Below are 18,144 nucleotides of genomic sequence, written 5' to 3'. Positions count from 1 at the left end.
TTGGGGAGCGACAGGACACTGTGGGCACTGGAAGGGCCCAAACAAAATTCCGGCTGAATAGGGCCAGTGGGACACATGGGGGAACACAGGACCCTTGGCAGCTGCAGAGATTCAGAGGCAGGACCCGCAGGGACTTCGTCACTGCCCACAGAGAAGAGGGGGCAGGCGAGAGTCCTGGTGCCAGCATGGTGGGGCACGGACGAGGCCCCACTTCAGATGCAGGAACGCAGCAGCAAGGGGCCCTTAGACGACTCGATGAGGGGGCTGCCTCAGTGAGGCCTGCAGGCTGCACCTCCCTACCGCCTCTTCCTAGAAGGCCACCAGCCCGCACAACCCTCCTGGTAACCTACCTGAGTTCCTCCCCCACGGCACCCACCGTCCTCTGCTGTCCTCCAAACTTACTTTTCCAGAAATGTTTCCTAAGCTTGTGCCTCCAGCCACAGGGGTCTGGGTGATGGACCCCCAGATGGCACACTCCCAGTCCAAAGGGAAAGAGCACAGCGTACGAGGGGCACCGACCTGGGCTGGGTGCTGGGTGAACTACAGGCCAGGCCGGGCCGTCAAAGCTCAGCCCCCATCCCCACCCTGCGGTGCTCCCAGGGCCTGTGTGGGGCAGACACAGCAGGTGTCACAGGGAGCAGGGATGTCCCCGGGCCAAGCCCCACTCAGCAGACGCAGAGCCCTGTGTGCTCCGCCTCCCCTCAGGGACAGACGGCCTTTCCATGGGACATCTCAGCACACGCAGACCTACTTTGCCAGCAAGGGGTCCACATCTCCGGGCAGAGTGGGGCACAGGTGAGGGGCTCCAGGACCCTGGACATTCAGACAGAGGCCAGAGGCAGCCTAAACTGCATCAGAGTTCCCACACGGGGCTGGGGGGCTCTCAGAGGCCCGCAGTTGCAGAAGGGTTTGGGGCTCCTGCTTCGTGAAGGAAAATGAAGGCCAAGGTGGGGCCCTTCGAAAGGGCTGGCAAGTGACGGCCTGGCTGGAGCACACAGCGGGCAGAACCGCCTGGGGACGCCGGTCTCTCTCAGCGGTCTCTGGGGGAGCCAGGGGTGAAGGCAGGCTGCCCTCCCTCTCCCGGGGCTGAGGAAGCCAAGAAGGTGCAGTGGCTGAGTCACACCTCAGACACATCGAGTTCGCAGGATTCCCAGGCCTGGCAGCAGGGGTGGGAAGGGGTTCGGGACCGGGTCCACATTGCTCCAGGGCCTCAGCCTTGCCAGCCGGCCAGCCTCACTGCAGCCCAAGGTGTCTTCCGGCAGCGTGAGGACGTGCAACAGTTGACTCCTATTGCCTTTTGACAGAGCAAGAACTCAGCAGTCTGCCGCAGTCCCCACCATGCCCTACTGCCCCTACCTGCCCTCCTTAAACTTTTATCTTACCTGCTCCCGAAGACCCACAATAATCATGATTTTGTGAGAGGTTCAGACCTAATTCCCAGTAATGGCCACGATCATGGGTGGTGACAACCACACTTCCTCCTCAGGAACTCAGCCCGGCCACGCGGGGAGTGAGGCTTGGCCTGGAGCACTGGGGGAGGGCAGGTACCCAGAGCCACTGCAAGGCTCTGACACACCGGGCCACCTTGTGCAGAGGGGCTGGTGCCCGGCTGGAGCTCAGCTCACGGCATCCCCAGGACAGGCAAGGTTGGGAGGAGGCCCCAGGGCCCCAGGGGCAAGTGAGGCCAAGCAGGGTGAGGGCCGGTCCACGCCTCCCACCAGGTCTGCTCCTGTTGCCCAGCCTCAGCACTCCACCTCCGAGTAGTTACCCAGGACGAGAGGCACAAACTGGCCCAACCCAGCGACGCTGGGTGGGACCCAGGTGAGAGCCAGCTGGATGCAGGTGGGCACAGCTGAGTCCTACCTTGGAAGAAGCTCTTCACCCTGAGGTAACTGACACTTAGACGCAGGACCGAGAGCTTGTCCAGCTTAGAGATGATGTCAGGTGGGAGTGGCAGCAGGCTGGCCAGGTGGTCCAGCTCAGCATTGAGGCGGTCCCGGTGCCGCTTGGAAGGGTTTGACTTCTCAGCCCCCACGGCAGGCCTCCTGCGGGGAAAGACCACAGTCAAGCACGGACTCCCCACCCAGAGCCACCGCCCTCAGGTGGAAACCTGTCCCAGGCGGTGACCTTATGAGAAGCAATCAGCTTCAGGATGGAGCACCGCCAGGAAGAAAGTGCCACGCAGTACGGAAGGGCACCCATTCCTGAAGATGCACAAACTCAGAAACCACCAGCCACACCAGCCACGCCAGCCACTGGAAGGCAGTACTGGGGGGAAAGCACAGAGAGACAGGGGCCAGGCAGCAGGAGAGCTGTGTGACCCCAGCATGCTTCCTGGCCTCTCTGTGCCAACTCTTTCTGGGGTGGGAGCAACACAATGGCCCTGACAGACAACCTCTGCTTTGTACTGTCAGGGGCTGAGGCCACACAAAACCACAGAAGAGCCTGCAGCTCCAATCTCAGAAGCTACTTCTCTTTTTAAATTTGATTGATTGATTGATTGATTAAATTTGTGGCTGATTTAAAATTTTCTCTTTAATTGAGATTAATTCACATAAAATTGTTTTGAAGTGTACGGTTCAGTGTCACTTAGAACATTCACAGTTTTGTGTAACCACCACCTCTGTCAAGTCCCAAAATATCTTCATCACTCCAAGTAAGACCCCACCCCCACCAGCATTTCTCTCCATCTTACCCTCCTCTCAGCCCCCAGCCACCATAACCTACTTCACATCTCTAGGGCTTTCCTGTTTCAGACATTCCACGTAAATGGAATCACACAACACAAGGCTTTTCATGCTGGCTTCCTTCACTTAAGATCATGTGTTCAAGGTTCACCATGGTGCAGCCTTTGTCAGAGCTTCACTCCTTTTCACAGCTGAGTAGTATTCCACGGCCCATGAACTCTGAGGCCACAACTTTACGCCACGTTATGTCTCCACCAGCCACACCTCACAGCCTCACCTACACTCGCTATTCTCCTTCATTTTTCATAATAGCTGTTCTCATAGGCATGAAGCAGTGTCTCATTGTGGTTTGATTTCCATTTCCTTAACAAACAGTGAAGTTGAGCATCTTTTCATATGCTGGTGGCCACGTCTGTAACTTCTGTGGAGAAATAGCTACTGAAGCCCTTTGCCCATTTTTAAATTGGGTTGTTTGTCTTTCTGTTGTTGAGTTGTAGGCAAGCTTTATATACTTGGGATATTAGATCCTTATCAGATATACAATTTGCAATTATGTTCTCCCATTCTCTGGTTATCCTGTCACTTTCTGCTGTTTCGTTTTTTCCCTTAATGAGGCACCTACACCAACATTACTCACACTGCTAGCCAAAATTTAAATAGGCAGGAGGCCTGGGGATGGACTGAGCAGACTCCCGTGGGGACTGGCACTTGCTGGCCAGAGGAGAGGCCCACCCAAGCAATGAAAGACACTCACAGCTTCCCCAGAAAACAAGTCAGCACGGCAGGCAGGGGCGGGGGTCAGAGAAGAGGGGAGACGGCTGGGCCCAAATCTCACCTCTGTGCGGACCTGCAGGGAGCAGTCGCCCACTTGCCCACCCCCCGCCCCTGACAGGCTGTGCCTAGGACCCGGCTGAGCCGCACCTGCCCTCCGCGCCAACCCCGTGGGGCACCTGGGAGAAGAGGCAAACGGCTGAAGAGATGGGTGTCGGGAGAAATGTACTCCTCCCAGCTTCTCAGAACACCTGGCTGCCCCTTAATGCAGCTCCAGCCCCGGCATCGCCCTCCCCAGTTCCAGGGCCGTGGCCAGGCCGGTGAGCAGGGTGGGGTTGAGGGGCAGGTGGGGGAACTTCCAATTCTCCAAGGCGGAGACTCAGCAGGAGGTGAGGGGACAAGGATCCGGCCCATCTGCATGGGAGCACAGGAAGAGCCGTGGCCAGCTCAGGGGAAGGAGAGTGACAAAAGGATCCAAAAACATAAAATACCCGGAGGAGTCTAGCAAAAGACATCCCAGACACCTAAACTGAAGCCATGAAACATTGCTGAGAAAAATGTACAAAGACACAAATGGAAAGATACACCATGTTGGTTGACTGTAAGACCCAACATGGTGAAGACGGCGTTACTCCCAAAACTGATCTACAGAACAGATCACGGACCTAAATCTGCAACATGCCGTGGAACTCTACCAGAAAATATGTGAGAAAATCTTTGAGACCTTGGAGTAGTCCTGGGACTCTAAGGACACGTTAAAAAATCATAAAAGAAAAAATTGATAAATTAATCTTTTTCAAACCTTTTAAAACGTCTTTTGAAAGTCACCATTAAGAAAATGAAAAGGGAAGCCAGAGACTGGATAAAAATATTCACAAGAGGCTGTATCCAGAATATGTGAACATCCTACAGTTCCACAAGCAGACAAAGAACCCAACAAGAAGGCAGGCACAGCACACAGACGAACACTTCACCAGAGAAGATATATGGACATCAGGAAAGCCCATGAGAAGACACAACACCAGGTGTCACCAGGGAAACGCAAATCAAAACCACAGTGAGCTACCACCACAACCCAGCAGGACTGCTGGAGCCAAGACTGGCCATCCCAGGCCTCGGTGAATGTGGAGGAGCTAGAAACCTCACCCACGGCTTCCAGGACTGTAAATGGTACAACTGCTCTGAAAACAGGTCTGGTGTTTTCTTAAAAAGTCAAACACACATCTACTCTGTGCAGGACCCAGCAATCACTCCCCTAGGTGTTTACCCCAAAGAAATGAAAACACGCAACCAGAGGCTCACACGTAGACGCCGCCGCTTCATTCACAACACCCCAAGCTGGGAGCAACCCAGACGTCCACCTGCAGATAAACAGACAAATGCGGTTCGTCGCACGACGGAGCACCACTTGGCGTAAGGAGGACACACTCCGTACACGAGCTGGGGAGGAGTCAGCAGCCCCATGGCATGGGGAGAAGCCCCAGCACGCTGCAGGATCCCGTTTATACAAAGTCCCAGGAACTGCAAACCAGTCTCCAGGGCAGGCGCACAGGCGAGGTCACCAGAGCGAGGACGACAAGGCACAAGGAGACGCTGGGCGTACGGGAGCGTCTTGATCTCGACTTCAGCAGTGGTTACTCAGGTGATCACACATCCCAAACCCCATCCAGTTGTGCACTTTAAATGGATGCAGTCCTGGGTGCTTTTGTCACAGCCCAGGAAAGATGGGAAACGCAAAGAAGAGAGGGCAGCCCCACCACTCACACCTCGTGAGCTCAGGCTGCAGACCCTGGAGAGCACGGACCCACTGCTGCACCCACACCCCACGGGAGAGGCTCCCACCAGCGCAGCGTCCAGCCCTGAGGGGCCTCGGGGAGCAGGTTCCAGGGGTCAGGTGCTCTGAGGACGGACGACCTCCACCTCCGAGGTCATCGAGGGCTCCAGGACTTCCATCACCCACCTGGAGAATGGGGCCAGACCACAGCCCGCAGGCGGGTATGGTGAGGAGGCCAGGACTGCAGCTGGGCCATGGGGCACGGAGCGGTGGGTGCAGGGACAACCCAGAAGGGCTGTGGGCCTGGTGACCTGCACACATGCACACACCCGGCCTTCATGACCCACAGACGCCAGCGCTCGGACAAGCCAGCCCGGCCACGTCCCTCGGGGCATCTGCAGGCACCGCCAGGGGAGGGGATGTGCTGGGGCCCTGTGTCCATGTTACTCCACTGGCTCTCACTGTCCCTCAAATCACAAGTCCAAATGCTCAGTGAGGAAAGCGCTGATTCTTCAGTAGGAGAACTGGGAGCAACCCGTGGCCGGAGGGGAAAGGAAAGAGATTCAGGCCCGACAGCTATACCAGGAAAACTGCAAGTGTTCAAAAGGTTTAAATATATATATATATTAAGGGATCCATAAAATTTTAGAAGAGATATTGGGAAAATTCTCATAAAATTGAAGCAGGGAAGATCTTTCTAATTGTGACATAAAATTAATTAGCCACAAAGGAAATGATTAATAAAGTCAACTTCATAAAAATTAAATGTTTGCTGCATGGCAGAGAACACCGTAAGTAACCTCAAAACTGGGGAAAGTTACCTGAAATACATTCAAGGATTAGTCTCCTCAGTGTCCAACAAATCGAGAGGCACAAAGACTTAAGGACGAGACAGAGAAATGAGCAAAAGTCAGCAACACAGAAAAGGGAGCACAGTGGCTGCCAAGCCTCCCGTGTGAGAAGAACATGCAAAGGCACCGAAGTCTGAGGCACACACTCGGCTGGTTTGGTGACACCATGGAATCACGAGGGCCTGCGCGTGCCTGCTGGGTCTGGCCTTGCGCTACTGCTCGCCAGCTGGTAACTGCTGCTGTTCACAGGTCCTGGGAGACGCTGACTGCTCACGGCTCGGCGGGCTGCAAGAGCTCCGCTGTCTGCCTCACCGACCCAGGTCCCCAAGTCCAGCGGGACGCAGAGGGTCTGGGCCGGGGCTGCAGGTGCAGGGTCTGTGTCCAAGCAGAGGGATCCACCACTTCCACAGTGATCCCCAAACGAGCCGGCTCGGCCTGAGAGGGAAGGTACCAGCGCGGCCACGGCGGCGGCCTCTCCAAAAACGAGCACGTGCCAACACCAGGCACAAAGCCACTCATGCCGCGACGTCTGCGGGACGGTCTGAGGGGCGCCGGCAGAGGGCTGGAAACCACGGGTCAGGGGGCACCCTGCACAGGCGCACAAGGGACTGATGTGGAAGGTCTAGGGCGCTGGGCGGGGTGTGTGGACGCGGCCGATCCTGCAGAGGTGGGAGCGCACACGCCCACACCGCACCCCTGGCCTAATGCACTAACAATCTCAGCAGGGATCCAGGCAGAGAGTCTGGGGCACTTGGGCTAGGAGGAAGACTCCGTCCTCTCTGAGTCTGAGCACACGGAGTCTCACCTCTTCAAAACGTCAGTTAATAAAATTTATCGTTTCATAAAAGCATCTCAAAAGCTCATCTCAGACTCTGACATTGGAACAAAAACATAATAAGGGAGGGAGCTCCTTCCTCTGCCCCTGGACTGGCAGGCACCCCAGAATGTGGTGTACACAGTCCCCTAGAATTTGATGTACACAGCACCCCCAGGTCGTGGGGCACAAAGCCCCCCCAGAACACGCTGTATGTGGCCCCAAAGATCTTGGTGCACATGGTCGCATCTCTGGGTGACTGAGTTTCCTTACACACAGCCAACGCAGGTGACAAACCACCTTCTGAGGCCCCGCCTCCCTGGCCTTTGTCACCATTGTGGGGCAGGTGGTGCCCACATTGCTGCGGAAGTCTCAAAGGACCCTGCAGCCACCAGAGGCCAGGGGGTGGCCTGGGTCACAGAAACCCTGACCCACACACAGACAGTACTGCGCGCGTGCAGACACACACACACACACACACACACACACACACACACACACACCCATAGCCCCAGCCACCAGTGGACGTGATGCAGGACCCCTGTTCCAGGAGCCAGAGGCAGCCTGTGGGCTCTGGGAGCCACTCTCTGCTGACCTCCCAGCAGGGCAGTTCCAACACCCCGGTTATTCCGGCCACGGCTGTGGACCACACCCTTGTGGCCCTCAGCTCCCCGTGCCAGCCACGGGCCGTGGTGCTGTGTCCTGGGGCTGGTGGAGGCTGGGCCTGGGCGTCCCCTCCCTACTCTCTAACTCAGCCTCCCGGAGGCCCATGACCAGGAGGATGAGCCCCTCACCCCATCTCCTTCCACTTGGGGCAAAGCCCAGAGGCACTGCGGGTGTGTCCAGCTGGGGACGGCCCCAGGGCAGGGAGGGGCCGGTGCTCACCCAAACAGGCAGCTCAGCCCTCGGTGTTGGCTTCTGGCCACAAGAGGCTGGACCTCACCTTCCTGCCGGAGCCCTCGTCACCACCAACCCAGGAAGAAAGGCCAGGCGGGCTCCAGCTGTTGGGAGCCATGCACACCCGCCCAGGCCCACTCCTGCTGTCGCCGGGTCCCTCCCTGCCGCAGGGAGGCTCACCCTCACTCGCTTTGTCCCTAGAATTCACTTTTCTTCAATGAAAACACAAATGCCTCCCTTTCATCAGTAGCAGCAGAGACAGAAGACATGATACTTTACTGTTTCTGAACGGGCTTCCTCCTCTTCCTCCCCGCATACAAGCACTCCCCCGGCGGAATCATCGTCTTGGGCCCTAAAAAAGGAAGGGAGCATCAAGTTGGTCCCATTGAAGAGCTCCCCGTGTCCACACCACTCTCAAACCACCCAGACGGCAGCCAAGGTCAGTGGAGGTGCCCCAGCCCCAGGCAAGGCATGACTCTGTCCCCTGCAGCGATGACCGAGGGCGTGGCCAGCATGAGCCTCACACCTCCCCCACTCGGCAGGAAGATGCCCAAGGGCCTGGCGAGGACACAGCCCTTCACTGGGCAGCAGCACGGCCCCCAGCCTGGCCCCAGGACCCACACCACCCCCTCCTATAGAGAAACAGCCCTGTGGTCCCAGAGCTGATGGCAGATAAGCTCCCGGAGCCACCAGAAGACAGAGGAACTCCACAGGCATCCGGAGCAGGACACGCGGCCACAGAGCGAGGACTGAGTGCTGGGGCAGGGTCTGCGCAGGCGTGTGGGGCCGCGTGCATCCTCTCAGTGCTTGTGCCCCATCCACGCCCCTTCCGAGGCCCCCCTTTATGGCCCGGTACTTCCTCTTCTCTTCGTAAAATCTCTCCTAACTCCACAATGTTTCCACTTATGCCACTAACTCCCAGCTGCACGAGCCCTGCTGACCACCCCTGCTGGCCTCCACCAGCAGTGCTGGACGCAGACAGCTGACCCCGAGGAGCAATCCAGTGTCTGTGCCCCAAGCTGGTCAGCGCACCCATCACCTCAAGGAGGCCATCAGAATCTTGGTTTTTCCCGTGCAGTGAGGATGTCTGCTCCCTCACAAATGTCCTGCAGACCAGTCGCAACTACTCAGTGCCAGGCTCTGGGCCAACAGACAGGGAGAGGAGGTTAGGACCCCTCTCCTGGTCTCAAGCACGTGCAGCCTGGACAAGGAAGCACATTACTCAAACACGAAATTTCCACTCTGTTCAGAAAGTGCAGTGAAAACGTCAGAAACATGTTATGGACCCACCTGAAATATAAGAAACACACTTTGTAGACAGCCAGTCACAAAGGATGTAGACTCTTCAAACAGCAGACACAGACTGAGTGAAATGTATAGACCACAGCGTCCAGCAACAGCAGAGCACGCGGTCTCTGTGCATGGCCCAACCATCAAGTAGACCGCATTCTAGGATCGAAAACAACCCTTAACAAAGTTGAGACAATAATAACCATACAAAGTATGTTCTCTAATAAGATGGAATTAAACTAGAAAGATACATGGAAAACTTCCAACTATTTGGTAAGCAATCTGCTTCTAAGTAACCATGGGTCAAAGAGAAAGTCTCAGAGAAACTTAAAAATGTTTTGAGCTGAATGAAAATATAACATATCAAACTTCATGGGCTACAACTGCGTGGTCTGATGGACACTGGCAGCATTAAATGTTTACATTAGAAAAAAATAAAGGTTTCAAATGGGTAATCTAAGCTTCCACTTTAAGTAACTAGAAGAAGAGAAAATAAATCCACATCAGCCAGAAAGATGAAAACAATAAGGAGGAAAAATCAGTGAAACTTGGAATAGAAAAAGAAAAACTGATGAAACTGAAAGTTGGTTCTTTGAGAAGACTAACAAAATGAATAGGCCTCTAGCCAGACTGATCAAGAGTGAGGAAACACAAATGACCAATATTAGGAGCAAAAGGAGGGACATCACTACAGATCCCACAGATGTTAGAAGGACAATGAGAGACACCGCCATGAACTTAGCTGTGTCCCCACAAAAGTCATACGATGAAGCGCCAATCCCCCACTTGACTGTACTGGAGACAGGGCCTTTAAGGCGCTGGCTATGGTCAGAGAGGCCCTGACCTGCTGGAACTGTTGTCCTGACAAGAAGAGGAAGAGACAGGAGAGCTCTCTCTCTGCCATGTGCAAGCCAAGAGGACAGCTCTCACCAGAAGCCGCACCAGCAGGCACCTTGACCTCGGACTTCCAGCCTCCAGACTGTGAGAAATAAATTTCTATTGTTTCAGCCACCCGGTCCATGGGATTTTGTTATGGCAGCCCAAACAAAGTAACACAAATACTATCCCCACAAAGTCAACAATTTAGATGAAATGGACCAATTCCTCGAATGACATGAACTACCAAAACTCACTCAAGAAAAAACAGACGACATCTTTAGTCCTATATCTGCTCCACGACAACAACAGCCCCAGGCCCAGATGGCCTCGCTGGTAAATTCTTCCGACTCAAAGAAGAAATAATAATATCGACTCTCTACCGAAAAAATTAAAATTAAAATTAAAAATTAAAATTGCCAACTCATTTATAGGTTCAGCATTACCCTGATACCAAAACCAAAGACATTTTGAGAAAACTATAGCCAAAAATCCCTCATGAACATGGGCATAAAAATCCTCAATTAGATGCTAGGAAATGCAACCCAGCAACACATGAAGAGGACGATACATCACAAGCGGGGTTTACCCAAGGAATTCAAGGCTGCTCCAACAGCCAGAAATCGATCATTATAATTCACTTTATTAATAAACTAAAGAAAAATACATATGGTCATCTCAACACATAAAAATGCATTTGACAAAATCCAAATCCATGCATAATAATGAAAAAAATCTTATCAAACTAAGAATAGAAGGGAACTCAACCTGATAAAGGGCATCTACACCTAACCTACAGCTGACATCACACCTAGTGTGAACTTAATGTGATCCAGACAAAGACCGGACATAACCCTGAGATCACAGACAAGACAAAGATGTTCTCTGTCCCCTTTCCCATTAGTGTTCACAGACAACGTGATGGTCACACAGAAAATTCCAAACTTTTGCTAAGACAAATCTCTTATAACTTACAATAATTGAGTTCAGCAAGGTCACAGGAAAAAGGACAACATGAAAAAGTCAACTGTGTTTCTAAACACTAGCAATGAAAAATTGGAACACAGATTTTTAAAAACCAGTACCATTTACAATAGTACCAAAATAAAAATTAAATATTTAGGTATTTCAAGAGGTTTAACATGTGTAACTGGGAACTTAAAGAATAGGAGGGTAAAGGAGGTGACACAGAAAAAAAATGTAAGAAATAATAGCAGAAATATGTCCAAACTTAATGAAAACTGTAAATCTACAGATTCAAGTAGTCAATGAAGATACATGCACCACAATGTTCACAGCAGCTCTGTTTACAATAGCCAAGACATAGAAACAACCCAAATGTCCATCAGTAGATGACTGGATAAAGAAGTTGTGTTATATTTATATAAGAGAATACTACTCAGCCATAAAAAATAAAATAATGTCATTTGCAGCAACATGGATGGACCTGGAGGTTGTCATTTTAAGTGAAGGAAGCCAGAAAGAGAAAGAAAAATGCCATATAATATCACTCATATGTGGAATCTAAAAAAAAAAAAAAAAAAGACACCAGTGAAGTTATTTACAAAACAGAAACAGACTCGCAGACACAGAAAATAAACTTTTGGTTACTTGAGGGGAAAGGGGTGGGAAGGGATAAATTGGGAGTTTGCGATTTGCAGATATTAACTAATACATATAAAATAGATAAACAATAAGATCCTACTCTATAGCACAGGGAACTGTATTCACTGTCTTGTAGTAACCTATAATGAAAAACAATATGAAAATATATGCATGTACATCTATGACTGAAACATTAAGCTGTGCGCCAGAAATTGACACAACATTGTAAACTGACTATACTTCAATTAAAAAAAAATAAAAATAAAACAACATAGACTTACATCCAGAAAAAAAAAGAAGTCAATGAACCCCAAGCATCAGAAACAGGAAGAAAATTACCCTAAGACACATCATAATGAAATTGCCCACAACTGGCAAGAAGCAAAATCATCTTAAAAGCCGCAGAGAAAAGAGCACTGGGCACAAAGAGCAGAGGCCTGTGTGAGGGCAGACGCCACGCCAGGAACACGGAGGAGGGGACGGCGGGTCGCATCCTCAAAGCACCGGCAGAGAAGACCTCAACGTGAAATTCCAAATCCTGCGAAACAACCTTTTAGAAATGAAAGTTAGTAGAGACTTTCGCAGACACACACAAGCTGAGGGAATTCATTGCCAGCTGACCCCACTGTAACAAATGTGGAAAAGTGTCTTTCAGGCCAGAGGAAAACGATACCAGATGGTCACATGGGTCCACGCGACGGAACAGAAAGCACAGGAAGTGGCTACTGCGAGGCAGAAACGCAGGGCTCGTCTTACTCTTGAAATAGCTTTAAAAGAGAATTGACTGTTCAGACAACAGTGATCACAACGTGTCTGGGGCTCATCACACACCCAGACGTCCAGGAGTCTCGGCGGGAGATGCGGTAGCTCCGGCCGAAGCATTACCCGCCACTTGGTGCTCGGTACTTGGTGCTCGGTACTGGAGGCCGGGCCAGGGTCTAGGCAGCTTGTCTAGGCAGCTTGTCCAGGCCTGCTCCACTCGGCAGGCTGGACCCTTCCAGCTCCTCTCCTTCCCAGCCAGCACGGGGCACCTGCCAGAGTGAGGGCTTCTGGTTCCTAGGTTCCAATGTGTCCCTTTGTTCCTGCTCAGCTCGGCCAGAGGCTGGGAAACTCAGTGACCATCTTCACATCCCAGGGGCTGAACACACCTTCTCAACGAGGCCTGAACACCCAATATCTGGGGTGCCCCCTGGGGGTGCTTCCTCAATCCCGAGATCCTCCTTTCACTGTTGTAGTTAATACTTCTTTACATTAATTAAAGTCCCTCAGTCCAACCCAAAAATTAAGTAAAAACCATAAAAAGCTGTTTTTTTTTTTAAGTCCACACATTTTAGGGACACAGGCTCACCCATGGGAGGGAATGACTTGCCCGCGGTTCGCTTGATCCTAATCCAGGGAGCAGCTGGGGTGTGAGTGACACCGGCTCAGCCGCTGTTGGTAGCAGGCCATCCCTGCTGCTTGATGAATACGCTCAGTATGAATTCTCTCCACTCTTGTAAAAAATTTGAAATTTTCCAAAATAAAGTTTTTTAAAGTATTGAAAAGAGAAATGTGGTATAGGAAGAAACACGCAGTGGTCAATTCATTTTCAACAACAGATCATTCAATGCAGAAAGAGAATTGAGCTCTTCATCAAAAGGTGCGAGACAACTGGACGTCCACCTGGAAGGAGTGAAGTTGGACTTCGACCTCACACTGGTTATAAAAATTAACCAAAACTAGCTAAAGACCTAAGTGTAAGAGCCAAAGCTATAAAACTCTTGGACAAAACACAGGGCTCTATCTTCATGATCTTAAAGATGGTGATGGATTCTTACATATGTCACCAAAAGCAAAGCAAAGCAAAGAAAAACTAGGTAAGTTGAACTTCATCAGAATTTAAAACTTGGGCTTCAAAGCACACCATCAAGAAAGTGAAGAGAAGATACTTGCAAATCGTGCATCTAAGAAGGCTGTAGTGTCCACACCGCGTAAAGGATGCTCAAAACTCAGCAAGAGACAAACAATCCGATCAAAAACGGGCAAAATATTTGAACAGACATTTCTCCCCAAAAAAAGTATACAAATGGATTGTGAGTGAATGAAAAGGTGCTCAACATCCTTAGCCACTGGAAATGCAAGTGAAACCTGCAGTGAGACACCACTGCACACCCACGAGGATGGCTAAAATGGAAAACATTTTTTAAATGGAAAACAGTAAGTGTTGGTGAAGATGTGGAGAAAATGGGACCCCTATGCTTTGCTAGTGGGGATGGAAAATGGTGCAGCTGCTGTGGAAAGCAATTCAGTATTCCCTCAAAAAGTCAAACATAGAGTCACTATATGACCCAGCAATTCAACTCACAGGTGTGTGCCCAAAAGAACTGAAACGTATTCAAATAAAGCCTGGCCCACAGGTGCTCACAGCATCATTATCCACAAGGGTCCAAAAGTAGAAACAACCCAAATGCCCGTCAACTGCTGATGGAGAAACAAAATGTGGTCTATCCATCCAGTGGAATACTATTCAGCCACAAAAAGGAATGAAGCTCTGATGCACCTGACAACACGGATAAAGCTTGAAATCATGATGGCACATGAGAGAAGGCAGACACAAAGGGACACAGATTAATTCCACTTACGTGAAAGGTCCAGAACAGGCAAATCCATGGAGACAGAAAGTGGATGAATGGTTGCCTGAGGCCAGAGGAGAAGGGAGTGGGGAGTGCCTGCCTAATGTGTACAGAGTTTCCATCCAGGATGAAGAACACATTTGGGAATTAGATGAAGTGGGCAGCAGCAATAAACTAAATAAACACCACTGAGCTGTAAACTTAAATGGTGAGCTTCGCGTTTGGTGAATTTTACCTCAACAAAGACAAAGAACACAAGTGTGTGTATGAATATAAATGAAGTTTCTGGGGGGTGAGGAGGAGGGGCTGGCAGGAGAGAGCATCCAGCCAGGCGGGGTGCGCATTCCGGGGGGCTGTGCACACCAGGCAGGGATAGGCGGCAGCGGCAGGGCCGGGGGACCAAAAGCAGGTTTTCAAGCTGCTGAGGAGGATGTGGCAGAGGAAACAGGAGAGGTCTGGAGAGATGAGTTGGGGCAAGTAAGCCAGACCGGTCCCGGTGGCCGCAGGCTGGAGCAGGAAGGAGTGAACCGATGCTTCGGGAGGGTCCAGCTTTCTCGGTCTCGTCCTGAGCCGCAGCCACCACGGAAGCGGCCTGCACTTCCCTCGGTGGATGGAGCCGCCTGCAAGGCCGTCCCGCCTGCACCACAGGGCTCCTCAACTCACACAGGAGAGGCCATAGCCGCACCAGGCCAGGCCGAAGGCCAGGGATGCCTCCCCGCACCCTGAGAGGAGCTGGGCACTCAGCAACCCACTGGGCAGCCCTCACGGTCAAAGGGAAAGGTGGCAGCTGACCTCACCAGCCCCAGGAGACCATCCAGGTGCAGAGCAGGGGTGCTGTGCCGTGGGGGTCAACGCAGAAGATGAGGAGGGGTGGGGGGACACTTGAAGGGGAGGCAGTGCCAACTCCTCGCTTTCCTTCATCCAAAATCCCCTCCCCATGGCAGGAGCTGAGATGGGACCCAGGTTCCAGAGCACAGCCCCTCCCCAGCCTCACACTCCGCCTGCCCAGGGGCCTACACAGCCACGTCCCCTTCATGTCTCCAGCTCAGCATTCAGAATGGCCCTACAACACTGGTTGTGGCAAAGAGCAGCTGGGCAGATCACATTCTCCAGGTGCCCTGCTGGGGTCGGGGAGAAGTCAAAGGGGCAGCAGAGTCCCCTGGAAAAGCCACAGCTTGGGGTCCGATTCTGGCCGAGTCCTGCCCTAGGAATCCTAAATGTAGGCTCCATTTAACAAATACTTGTGCACGCCCCTCAAAAAGATGAAGCCCCTATTGGATTGGACCAAACTCCCCACAGAAATGTGCCCCTGAGGCAGGATGGGCGCCAGCCTCCACAGACGCTCTGAGCAGGCTGTGTTTCTTGAGAAATCTGAACTTTTATAAGAACCTTTTGTGGTTTTCCATTTTAGAAAACACACATAAGCAAAAACCAAAAATAAAAGAAGCCCCATGCCCCGCAGCGGTGCCCGGGTTCCGCCCCGGTGTGTGCTCCCCAGTCCCCGTTCCACAGGGACCAAGAGGGAAACTCCATCGGTGCCCACCTGGAAGTCCTCATCCGGAAACAGGGAGCCTGCCAGCCACAGCTGCTGGATGGCTAAGGCCATCGGCACAGACCCGTCAGGGCCGCACTGAGTGGGTCCTGAGACCTCCGCCACCACCATGGGGCTCCGGCCCAGAAGCCAGGCTTGAGGCCTTGATGGCGGACACTGGGCGGAGGCTGGCCAGGCTCAGGAGCCCGCCTCCGCCAGAGGCCGCCTGCAGAGTGCCCCTGGGGGGTTGGGCTGCGGACCAGGCAGGGAGAGGGCCAGCTCACAGCTGTCTCGTACCCAGAGCTCGGGGCAGATGCCTCAGGGCACGCAGTCACGCACCCGCTTCTGCGCCTGGCCCCTGGAGGACAGAGGCCCTGCATGAGTCATGGGGCGGCCACAGCTGGAGACCCACTGGACCCTTCCAAGGTGGGGAGATGCCTCCAGCCCCAGTCCTTCAAACCAACCAGGAAAGAGGGAGAAACCCAAGGGCAAATTGCCCAAGGCCTCTGACCTCTGATGGGCTGGTCACCTGCCCTCTGGGCAGCCCCCTCCCCAGTGGGAGTCAGAGCAGCAACAACCTCAGGGCAGGTCCCTGAGGGCCTGTACCTCTCACAAAGTATCCATGATTTGGGATTTTCCACCACTCAAAGTAAGACATTAGGGAAAAAAACTTTATTGGTACCACTAACTGAAACCCAGCGAATTCCTGGAACAGGCGCCTTCCGTCTGCCCTTTCCGAGTGTGAGAACCAAGCCTGGTGCTCCCTGCCCTGAAGGAGGCCGAGCTGCGCACCCTCATTTCTGGGACACCAGCTAGGGGCCCTTCCCCACCAGCTGCCCTGGGGCAGCTCTGCGGGCCAGTTCGAAGTGCCCAAAACGTTTCCGAAAGAAACTGGGCCAAGAGCAAAGGGCCAGGAGCCCATCTCCCCCGACACGGGTGGGATCTGACGCTCCCGGGCAGGGAAACTGGGGGACCACGAACAGTGGAAGCGGACCGGCTTCCCTCAGAAGTCCAGTTTTTATTCTTAGGTGACTGCTGCCCCTTGGACCCCTGGCCTGGCGACTTGAGAACGGGAGCCGGAGGGAGGGGGATTCTTGGGAAGAGGGCTCTGCGCAGGGGTCTCCATCGTGGAGCGGGGCCGGCGGAGGACACTTACCCGGCCAGCGGGGCGCGGAGGCTCAGGCGCGCCCGCGGGAGGAGACGGCCCAGACCAGGCGCTGTGGCGGCTCGACTGCCGGCACTCGCATCTCGGGGACCAGGCGGCGGCTGCAGCCGCGGAAGGACGGCCCCACCCCGGCACGCGAGCCGCCCCGCCCCGGAGCCAACCGAGCCGGGGAGGCGGTAGGGGGCGCGCGCGCGCATCCCCGCCCAGGTCGGTGGTCCATGGTCCGTGGGCGCCACGGTGGGGTCCCGCCCTGCGTCTCTCGCGTCCTCGTGGTCTCCCCAAGGGTCTGTCGGCTCTGGGGTGCCCTGCGCCCCTCGAGGTCCCCGTGATCCCCGCGAGAGCCCCAGGCCCTCTGTTCTTCGCCCCTAGTCACCCGCCCCTTCCACCTGCACCCGCCGAGGCGGAGCGCGCACCTCTGAGTGCGGAGGTGCCAGGCTCAGGCTCCACTAGCCTCGGGGTCCCGGCGCCCGGATTCGATTATGTAGCGTGTCCTGCCCCGCCTGCTCCAACTGGGTTGTTACTAGAATCAAAAGGACTAAAGATTTTTACAATTAAAAACATTAATATAATACTTTTGACCCTGAACTTCCCCGGAGCCACAGGGCAGTATGTGCGAAATCTCAGTCTCGGCGTATCTGGTTCGCACCAGGCGGGTGAGCGGCGGTGGACGCCTGCTACACCCTCCCGCGCTGTGGGCTCCCGAACCCCCCATCCCTTCTCCCGAGGCCTCCAGCGGGGCCCATCCCATCCCTGGGCTGCTCCTTCCCCCTCTTCCATGCTGACCGTCTGGCGGACACATCCTGACTTTGAAAGCACTCCCTTCCCTCACTGGGCTCCCATCGCATGACGACACCGGAGCCCCCGGGACACCCTGTGAGCCTGGCCTCACATCCCGGGGTCTCCGCCCAATGTCTGTGGGGCCCCTGGAGATCTCAGACCGATCTGCCGCCTCTGTCCTCGCTCGGGGTCCTGCTTCGGTTACCCCCTCCGTGGTTCCCTGCGTTCCCTCAGCACCAACTGCTGTCCTTATCCAAGCCCTACCGACCGCGCTCCAGCGCCCACCCCCGACCCCTCCTCAGTCACTAGCAGCCCAGGGTGTCACTCCCGCACCTACCAGGCTACGAGCAAAATCCTGCCTCCACCCAAAGCCCCAGCTTCCCTCCACACCTCACAGACCCTCACAGACAGCACGTGTGCCTCAGGACCTTTCCCCTTGCTGCCCTCATGGAAAGCTCGTCTCCAAACACCAGCGGGACCAGCTCCCTGATCTT

The 18,144-nt window shown here is 53.7% G+C and overlaps 1 protein-coding gene across 1 annotated transcript in view; it reads right to left on the bottom strand.

Moving 5' to 3' along the window:
* Positions 1-16,945, bottom strand: part of AHRR (aryl hydrocarbon receptor repressor) — a 66,788-nt gene extending 49,843 nt beyond the window's left edge. The window contains exons 1-3 of the mRNA XM_031442372.2: positions 16,865-16,945; positions 8,074-8,146; positions 1,864-2,045 (exon numbers count right to left, since the gene is read on the bottom strand). Coding sequence (XP_031298232.2) covers positions 1,864-2,045; positions 8,074-8,135 — 244 coding nt within the window. The 5' untranslated portion in view covers positions 8,136-8,146; positions 16,865-16,945. The remainder of the gene's footprint in view (positions 1-1,863; positions 2,046-8,073; positions 8,147-16,864) is intronic.
* Between the last annotated feature and the right edge of the window lie 1,199 nt (positions 16,946-18,144).

Source organism: Camelus dromedarius, chromosome 3 (genome assembly GCF_036321535.1).
Source record: "Camelus dromedarius isolate mCamDro1 chromosome 3, mCamDro1.pat, whole genome shotgun sequence".
Lineage (NCBI taxonomy): Eukaryota > Metazoa > Chordata > Mammalia > Artiodactyla > Camelidae > Camelus > Camelus dromedarius.
This window is presented reverse-complemented; position numbering and strand designations above follow the sequence as displayed.